Source organism: Ruditapes philippinarum, unplaced genomic scaffold (genome assembly GCF_026571515.1).
Source record: "Ruditapes philippinarum isolate M1 unplaced genomic scaffold, ASM2657151v2 ctg4096_1_1_1_1, whole genome shotgun sequence".
Lineage (NCBI taxonomy): Eukaryota > Metazoa > Mollusca > Bivalvia > Venerida > Veneridae > Ruditapes > Ruditapes philippinarum.
In genome coordinates, this window is record NW_026856301.1 from 262,599 (window position 1) to 273,309 (window position 10,711).

At 32.6% G+C, this 10,711-nt stretch overlaps 1 protein-coding gene across 1 annotated transcript; it reads left to right on the top strand.

Annotated features, from left to right (window-relative positions):
* Positions 1-658: 658 nt before the first annotated feature.
* LOC132746146 (uncharacterized) lies at positions 659-1,897 on the top strand. The gene has a single exon (XM_060735222.1). It carries the CDS (start codon positions 659-661, stop codon positions 1,895-1,897), a length of 1,239 nt encoding a protein of 412 aa, XP_060591205.1.
* Positions 1,898-10,711: the final 8,814 nt, after the last annotated feature.

Genomic DNA, 10,711 nt, shown 5'->3' on the forward strand with positions numbered 1-10,711 from the left:
AGCTTCATATTGCTTTCCATCAGCTAGCATTTTAATGGGTGGCAAGGGCAAGGAATTAACCTGACCACTCCAGGATACATAATTTCCATATCTCTGATCATTTCACGATAAATTAGACTTTTTTAACCACGATGTTTCAACTTTAACTTTCACAAACTGGAAGCGGAACATCCAGTAATGCTTAAGAAAGAATAAACGTCATCATAAAGCCCACTAGGAATGTCGCCAAACTGTTATCATGTTTATTGTTGTGTTTGACACAAACAAAATATACTTCTGTTCATTAACTGCTAAAAATATCCGTGACGGGTGGTGGTCGTAGAATCTAGAAATAAAACATGTTATCACTAGATTATTTGTAGATAACTAAAAATACCAAAACATTTAAAATGTTTATACATTCGCATGGTCTATTTATTTACAGAACTGCATATGAAAAGTTAACCAAGGACAAATATTCACCGAAAGAAAAGAAAAGAAAAAAAATATTTTGAGATATTTGAAACAAAAACCAAACGAAGTCATGGAACATGTTTCAACAAGACTTTCTCGATGTTTGAATATAATTGGTTATCGCATGGAACTTATTCAGCTCCGAAGAAATATCTTTCTTGAGATGAACCGTAAATTGAATATAATTTGGCCAGAATACACTCAAATGACCGCGGGAAGTAAAGCTGAGGGAATAACTAAATATTACGAAAGTGATATTGATCGTTTGATCCTTTACAAAGACGTTAAATGTTTAGAAGAAGGGACTTCTGATTCTAGTTTTGTTGTTTTTCACATGGATAAATATCTATGTTCGCCTGGCTATACCAGACTTGTGCTGAGTAATTGTAATAAAATGGCTCTATCAAATGAAGTAAAAAATTGTCTCATTGAGCAAAATGGTAAAACATATATTTCCAATAGATTTACTGAAAGTTTTGTTGAGTATTCTGAATATGGCAGAAAAGCCCATAGAGTTGATTTAATTGGATCGCCTGTTAATTTATTTCGTAAACATGGACCATGTGTTTCATTTCGAAGTGAAAACATATCATTTGACTTTGTAGCTGGATTTAAGTGTCAAAGTCAAGATCTTCTTGGAAAATGGGAGCAAAGAAAGAGAACATACGACTGGCCGAACAGTACATTAATAAAGGAGATATCGGGATCCGAAGGTCATGTTGTTCCGGTTGCAGAAGTTCAAAGTCAATTTCCTGATACAGAATGGCGTATTTGCTTTACAAATGCAGAACTTTTGTTGGTGAATTCTCTAAATGAACATCATCTCAAAGTATATATATTGTTGAAAAAGCTTTCAGAGACAGCTCTAAAACCGATTTGTCCGGCAATAACGTCATACATAGTAAAGAATGTTATTTTATGGCAAGCAGAGAATACACCAAAAAACCTTTTTGCTCCAAATTTACTTTTGTTCAGATTATTTGATGCCCTCAAATTCTTACAAGACTGCATTAAGTGTAATAACCTTAAAAGTTATATGATAGAAGACAGAAATCTTTTCTTTGGACGAATTTCTGAGCTGCAAAAAAAGTTAGCTATTGATAAAATAGATCAACTTCTTAGTAAAGATGAACAACTTATTCGAGAAACCAAGAAATTATTTGATGCGTATGATGTTTTTGATACGCCGGCATTCATTAAGAAAGCTGAAAAGGAAGAACAAATTGAAAAGCTTCTGATGAAGCAGTCATTATTGTATATGAAACTATATGACCGCTATAGCACATGTGAACAATTTTTAAATTGCCTGGCAGAAGATAAAGAGTATGTAGAAGTTAAAGCAGAGTTGCAAAGACTAGTGATACCAGAGAAATGCCCTGGAGTGCCAGACGCTAGTTCATCATATTTATACAGATCAAGATTATCTCATATCCTACAATGGTAAATATAATACCTGACGGGTTTTACAATAACGTTACAGAAGGAACAAAAAGTACTTTTGTATTCCAAAAAAATGCTTCAGTGAACAATATGGCATTGCATATCAATTTTGTACTTTGCAGGTATCAGTAGAATTTGTCATTTGCAACAAGTATTATATTTAAATTCAATCATTCATTTTTAATCGCAAGCTGGAGATGTTCATTTTTATATTTTACGGTTGTTAGCGCCATAAGCAATTCATCAATACATTTTGCTATAGACACTTATGACATTCCAAATTGGCTGTTTTTAGACATGCGTTAATGTAAAATTATTTTAATGGTTTGGCAAGTAATTCGCATTTTAATATTAAAACCGGCTTAATGTTTGTTTAAATATAGGACAGTTGTATAATGAATCGCATACATTCTTTAAATTTTTTATACGGTTAAGACAATATATCATTTGATTTTATCGGCATAATTGGTCTTATTGTAATTTGGCATATTTTCCCCCGATTTTTATATTTAAAGTAGTTTATATGTATTGTTATACTGACCGTTTTAAAGACTTCATTTTATTTATTTGGATGTTTATGTTGTAACTATAAAGCTATCTTGATTAAATCATTACATTTTGCTATAGACAGACATGAAATTCCAAATAAGCTGTTTTAAGACATGCGACAATGTAAAATAATCTTTTTATGGTTTGGCATTTTGATACTTAAACCGACTTAAGGTCCATAAAAATGAAGGATAGTTGTATTATGTGGATTGAATACATTTTTTAATGTTTTGTACGGATCAGACAACATATCATTTGATTTTATCGGCATAATTTGTATTGGGGTCTATTGTAATTTGGCATATTCTTTCCTGTTCTTATATGTAGAGTAGTTTGTTCGTATTATTTATTTATTTATTTGAATGTTTATCTTGTTACCATACAGCTATATTGGTTAAATCATTTAGAATGCTTTGGAATATGTTTATATGATTGTTATCTTCACATTTTTTTAACAAATTGTACAGACTGTAGTTAATACATGTTCAAATGTTTATTTTATCGTAGAATAATTGAATAATGCGCATTTAACTACTATACTTGGTAACTAATTCTGCAAGGTCCTTTTATATATATATTATATTGGTGATACAAATATTATAAAAATATTTATTTAATGATTGATTGATTGGTTGGTTGGTTGCTTTGATTGATTGATTAATTGATAGTGTCAGGAGAATGACTGACTTGATGTAATTGTAACAGTTACTGGCATTTAATTGTCCACTTAACGATATTTTATAGGTGTCTTTCTCTTTTTCTATCTCAAATCCATATATACATTTAAACAACAAACTCTGATTTTTATTTACACCCAAAACAAAGAACCCTGATAAAAAATATCTTTTCAAGTATACGTCTTTTATACAACACCTGGCGAGCTCGAGCTCTAAACAACTCATAATCAAACTAGACAATAAAATCGCCAAAATATAAAGCACATAGAATGAATTATTTTACGACTCCGAGATACAGTAAGGACCACAAACATTCAAACAAAAAAAAACTTTTAATTTAATCAGCATCGGAAAACAGCTCAAACTAAACACCCAGTATTTGCAGATATCTTTTAAAACAAATCTTGACAAGACAAAATCACTCGATACAACTCAACCAGTATCAACCAAATATAGCTTACAAAACAGATGTTACTCAACAACAAAATATAATGCAATAACAAAAACAACAAATTACAACCAATGAAAAATGATTAATTAAAGATCACAACGATTAAACTCAACCAACCCCAACAAATCAACAAAACTCCCTTCAAAATAACAATAATCGCTTTTTACGCTACACACTACAAGCATAAAAATAATAAAACAAGAAAAGCATTGATGCAAAGCATCAAAGGGCGTCCAAGCAAGAAATGCAGCAGGTGCAGATGAACTAGTAGATATATGATGACAAGATATTCTTATAAACTGTTCAATGGTTCATTGGTTTTTACCAGAATTGTATATCACTTATGAATGAACGAACGAAAGACATTGTTCATTATTTATAATTTTGATTGGCATGCTAGAAATTAGAATATTACTTGTTATTTCTTTATGATCGTGGTTATTAATAGCAACGGATATACATGTATACAATCATTTATAATCCATATGAGTAACGCATGATCAACACCACACTTGTGTAATTGTCCCTTATTATGTTATCGCTATTAGCGAAGACCCCCTCTTAAGCTATCTGTTCACACTAAGTAACAATATGACACTTGTTATATTACCATGTTGAGCATATATGTTTATTATACACTAATTGTAATATCTTTTTTAATAAAAAAAATACAGATTTTATTAATATTGTTTTCTTTTCTTTTTTGTGTTTTATGCACTACTTTAATACTGAGTTTTTACGTTTACTACTATTTTAAGAATTCAATTGTCATAATGACCGACGATTATAAGTCAAAACCTAACTGGAAAAAGTCAGTAAATTATGGTTAAACTTTCAATATATAATATTGTTTATTCTTAAACCATATACATGTACATTTGTATTTTTCTTTATCATTTTTTAAATTATCAATCAATTGAATAATTCATAAAATCTGATTTGTAACTTTGAATAATTCCTCGGCATCTTTACTAAACACGAATAACAAATTAAATAAAATGTTTCAAAGTTGATAGTGTCATATTAATGCCATAAAAATGTACATTTTTCTCAATTATTGTACATATTTATTGTTTTTATCTCATATAGATAAAATAAAACATGCGATTTGTGTTGTTGGTTTTTTTTTCGAATTGTATGTTTATGTATAATAATAATCAATAAATTTGAGAGTTGATCTATTTTTATTAATTATTGTAACCAAACTAAGTGAAAAAAAGCTTATTTATCTGTAAAATATTTGTTCTGTTCTGTAACGATATCAAACATCTACTCCAAAACCGGAAGAGACCGGACAATAAACGTGTGGTACTATTCGCCGGTCGTCAAAATAGACCAGGAGAGACCGGGAATTACCGACAGGAGTACATCCCTCTATAAATAGATTTTCGGAATATTTAGGTCATCAACTCAACATTCTATTTACAGCTTTCGAAATAACATACCATAATAACCCACTGTGTACTACAAAAATGATAAATAAAAATACCCCGAAGAGCGCGATTTATTGACGGAAAAGGTTAATTAATTTGAAAATGTTTGCATTGCGAAATTCTCCAGTTCGCTATTCATTGTACATATCGCGACTAATTAATAATCAAGCACCCTCATACCGATCGGAATGATCGGCTTTTATTATGAACAACTATAAAAGGCTCGAGAAGTTGCTGTCGCCCTTTCACAAATTCTGATTTCATTACATAAAAGGCGCCGCGCTTCGGCGCGGACTCCAAAAATATTCGCTAACATTTACGTGTATAGATGTTTATACGAACAGCAACATGATATTTACACTTCATCTCAATGTATCGCTGTAGGGAAATATTTACTCGTTGTAAAATGATAAAACTAACGGAACAAATAACGTCAAATGACGTTGTAACTATGGTTTTATGGTTTTTTTTTGCCTTGATGATTATAGAAACCGGTAGGCAATAAATCAAATTGAGAAAATCCAGTTAATGTCAGTTATTTTTCAGTATATATAGAAATATATACTGATAAACTGTATGATTATTATGACAGATTGATTGATTGATTTCTTGTAAAGGTTCTTGATCACAAAAAGATACTTTTTATTGAAATCGAAAACAGATCATTAACGAATATGTTGAAATGTGGATAAAAGTATAAATGGCCTCTAATGTAAAAATATTTAAGTTTCAGTATATCTTATGTCCAATTTTTAGCTGTTTTCAGACATGCGTAAAGGTCGTTGACTTCAAACCACTTGCCCCTCATCGGGGTTCGAATCGCGACAGGGACTTTGGATTCTTTCATGTGAGGGAGCTATTCAGCTAGCTTACGGAACGTCGGTGGTTCTACTCGGGTGCCCGTTCGTGCCTGAAATAATGCACGGAAGGGCACCTGAGGTCTTCCCCCACCAGTAAAGCTGGAACGTCACCATATGACCAATACTGTGTCGGTGTGACGTAAAACCCAATCAAACAAGCAAACAAATAATGTAAAATTATTTGTATGGTTTGGCAAGTAATTCACATTTTGAAATTAAAATCGACTTATGGTTACTTGAAAAGTAGGACAGTTCTCTATTTTGAACCGAATGCATTTTTAAATGTTTTCCACGGATAATGACAACATATCATTTGATTTTATCGGCATAATTTGTCTTATTGTAATTTGGCATATTCTTTCCTATTCTTATATTTAAAGTAGTTTATACGTATTGTTATACTGACCGTTCTAAAGGCTTCAATTTATTTATTTGACTGTTTATGTTGTAACTATACAGCTATATTGTTTTAATCATTAAGTATGCTTTGGAATTTGTTAATTTGATTGTTATCTTCACGTTTTTTTTTTTAATTAGTATGGTAAAGATACCTTTATTGAAATCAAAACCAGATAAGTAACGAATTTGTTGAAATGTGAAAAAGTATAAATGGTTTCTTATGTAAAAATATTCAAGTTTCATTATATCTTATGTCCATTTTTTTCCAAACAGGGCAAAAAAGGTAACTTGTTGAATTGAATTGCAAGCCTTTCAAGGAAAATGGGAGAAATGAAATGAAAGTAAGGATAACAGTTTTAGATAAGATATTGCTATTAACGCGCATCCGCTAGCTCGCTTTAACTTAAATTTCCGATCCACCGAGGATAATGAAACAGTTTTTATACCCCGCACAACAACGTTGTAAGGGGGTGAGTCCTGGAATCAGCTTGTCCGTTCGGCCGTCCGTCGGTTTTGGCTTGTCCGCCCAATAACTTAAGAATCCTTTGACCAACAGTCTTCATATTTAACATAGAGGTTAGTCACGATTAGTAGATGATCCCTATTAATTTTGAGGTCACCAGGTCAAAGGTCAAGGTCACAGGGGCCTTGACTTCAAAAAGCTTGTCAGCCCAATAACTTAAGAATCCTTTGACCCATAGTCTTCAGATTTGACATGGAGGTTAGTTACAATTAGTAGATGACCCATTTTGATTTTGAGGTCACCACGTCAAAGGTCAAGGTCAAAGGGCCTTGACTTCAAAAAGCTTGTCCGCCCAATAACTTAAGAATCCTTTGACCCACAGTCTTCATATTTGGCATGAAGGTTAGTCATGATTAGTATATAAACCTTATCGATTTTGAGGTCACAATGTCAAAGGTCAAGGTCACAGGCGCCTTGACTTCAAAAAGCTTGCCCGCCAAATAACTTAAGAATCGTTTGACCCACAACCTTCATATTTGGCACGATGGTTAATCATGATTAGTACATGACCCCTATTGATTTTGAGGTCACCAGGTCAAATGTCAAGGTCACAGGGGCCTTGACTTCAAAAAGCTTGTCCGCCCAATAACTTAAGAATTCTTTGACCCAAAGTCTTCATATTTGGCATGGAGGTTAGTCACAATTAGTAGATGACCCCTATTGACTTTGAGGTCATCAGGTCAAAGGTCAAGGTCAAAGGGGCTTTGACTTCAAAAAGCTTGTCCGCCCAATAACTTAAGAATCCTTTGACCCGCAGTCTACATATTTGGCATGGAGGTTTATCATGACCATTAGGTGACCCCTATTGATTTTGAAGTTACTGGGTCAAAGGTCAAGGTCACAGGGGCCTTGACTAAAAATATTGTCAGCTCAATTGCTTAAAAATACTATGGTCAACAGTCTTCATATTATGTATTGAGGTTGTTTATGACTAGTAGATGACTCCTTTTTATTTTTAGATGACTGTGTCAAAGGTCAAGGTCACATGTATTTTACTATAATAAGCTTGTCTGCTCAAATGCTTAAGAATGCCTGTCCGCAGTGTATTGATTTTGACATTTTCATATTTGAAGCATGTAGAATACATAACTTAGCAATGCACTGGCGTAGTAACCTCATATTTTGCAGGTAGCTTGTCCTTGGGCTCTAAATGCTGACAAAGTGGTGGGTGGGGGTATTCACGCCATGACAGTGGCAGTTCTAGTAATCACAATTTTGTTAGCGCCATAAGCGATTTTTCAAAACAATTTGCTATATTTTGTGATTTTAGACTGACATAAAATTTCAAATAACTTGTTTTAAGACGTGCGTTAGTGTATAATTAGTTTTATGGTTCGCGCAAGGATATCGGGTCTTAAACATAAAGAAGTGTGTTACATGTGATTGTCTAAGTCATGAAAACAATAACAACGATGGAACAAATAATCCTAACAAATAACCGGTCTGGTTAAAAAATGCATAAGGCATACGCCTGTTAATAAAGTATATGACGAAAAACGTACTAAACATTACATCAAGTCAGTCAACACAACACAAAAATAACAACGGTATGCGTTTAAACACGACCCGCGCAACACGTGTACGCATATGAGACAAGTCACCAGTAAAATAGGTCAGCTCCGTTTACCTTTGCAGTATTTTGAATAATACCGAAAGTGCTTATGAAGAAGTCAATGTCCAAATTGTTTTATATAGTGACGTAACGGAGTAAAGTAAGTCTATGAGACGTTTATCAATATGTTGTTAATTAGTACCTCACTTAAACCTGTTGAGCTCGTTTTATGGTAGTATCGTTTCTAATATTTATTTGTGACTTTTGTCTTTAAAAAGTACCGTGTTAAAAATCTAACAATCATTGTCATTTGTCGGCTTTATATTTATTGTTATATTTTTCTGGTCCTTCGGGATCATTGATGCCAGCACTATTAAGTGTTGACAATTGAGTACCGCTAAAGCCGGTGCTGGGGGCGTGAGAGATGTTGCACGTATTCAAAACCCCTCATGTACAGACTCAATCAAACCGAGTCTGCAATTCTCTTGTAATTTTGTTGTGATTAATGCTTCCGAGGGATCACTTTTTTCCAGATTTTTATAACAAAATTTCATACTCGTTTGAATTAAGTGTATATGATTATAAAGTTTTGTCAATTATCCTTCAGCATTTTGTTTAAATTCATCAAAGGAAAGACACTTCACATTGAAAATCTGGATATAAATATTACTACTTATTAAGTCCTCTTCACTCGTCTAGTGTATATTTGAAATCTGTTTATTTCTAGGCTCTTAACTGTACGTCACTCTATAAAAGTCCGACCGGATTAAGCTTATCATTTTTCACTGTTAGTTCAACAGGTGGTCAATTATAGTCCTCCCAGTTTTACTCAGTCATTTTGGGCTTAAATCCATAGCATATCTGGTGTTCCCACTTTCTCAATGATAGTAATTTGTTTTTGTGTGTTCATCTCCAGAGCTCTAGGTTAATAGCTATCTGAAACAATGGTAGATTAACACCTTACATTTGTGGCAGTGTGTTCTTTTGCGCTTTTCCATCCCGTCCAATACAGCAGTTCAGCCTTACAATGTTAGAACTAGTATAAGATGTCAAGTTAAGAGCTGAGCTAAAGGTGTTATTCAAGATATGTTGACGCTTGAAGTAAATAATTTAGATATAAACTTATTCATAAGCATCCAGTATTGTTCAAAGTACTGCACAGGTAAACAAAGCTGACCTATTTTACTGGTGACATGTCTCTTATGCGCATGCGTGTTGCGTGGGTCGTGTTGAAACGCATACCTATTGTTATTTTTGTGTTGTGTTGACTGAACCTCTACGTTCCTTGGTGTAATGGTTAGTACGTATTTTGTCTGAGTTTTGAATAGCAGACTGATGTCTTATGCAATTCCTCTAGAGATCGGTTATTTGTTCCCAGTTATTATTGTTTATATGATTTAGACAGTGGAAAAAAAACCAATCTATGAATTTGACCTGATGTTAGTTTAGATATCCAAATTCGAATTATTCGCCAAACCATCAAACTAACTTTACACTAACTCGTGTCTAAAACAACGTACACGCAATTTCACGTTTTTTTCTCTAAAATATAAAAAGTAGCAAAATGCTTTGAAAAATTGCCTACGGTACCAACAAAATACTGATTGAAAGTCTTTCATTATCCCCATTGGATATGAAATTTATGAATAGCGAGCATGCGGGTGTACGTTAATACTAATATGTGAACTTTAAATTTTTATCGTTTCTTTTTGAAGACAAAAGATATACTGAAACTGGAATATTCTTACATTAAAACTCTTTTCATACATTTGAACTTGTATTTACTAAAGAGTGCACAAAATGTGAACATAACAATCAAAGATACAAATTTTAAATTCATACTTAATGATTTAATAGATATATCTGTATAGTTACAACATTAACATTAAAATAAATTGAAGCCTAAAAAAGGTCAGTATTACAATACGAAATAAGCTATTTTAAACATAAGAAAAGGAAACAATATGCCAAATTACAATAAGACAAATAATGCCGAAAAAATCAAATGATATAGTGTCTTATCCGTGCAGAGCTATTGTGAGTGAACATTTAAAATGTATTCGGTTCATGATCCAACTACCATGATGGCGAGCAGCGACCAAGTATTTACGTTTTTAATACCTTTGTCCGTAGTACGGCTTTTAGACATCATCGATAATTTTTGCTGTCGCCCTTTCTAAGAAAATGACACATGTTAATGTAAACAAATATCCGTCATTCAGTTTAACCCTCCATTTAACTTAGAAAACATGACAACACACAATAAATATGAGAAAATGTTGTTTTATTGTTGTTTATATCGAAAAAATTAATACAATTTATATTCTTTGAAAGAATAACATTTAGAATTAGTGCCAGTTTTTATGAACTTCGA

What these genes read in the sequence shown, in the direction of transcription:
- LOC132746146 (XM_060735222.1), top strand. Translation starts at nt 659, where the DNA reads ATGACCGCGGGAAGTAAAGCTGAGGGAATAACTAAATATTACGAAAGT.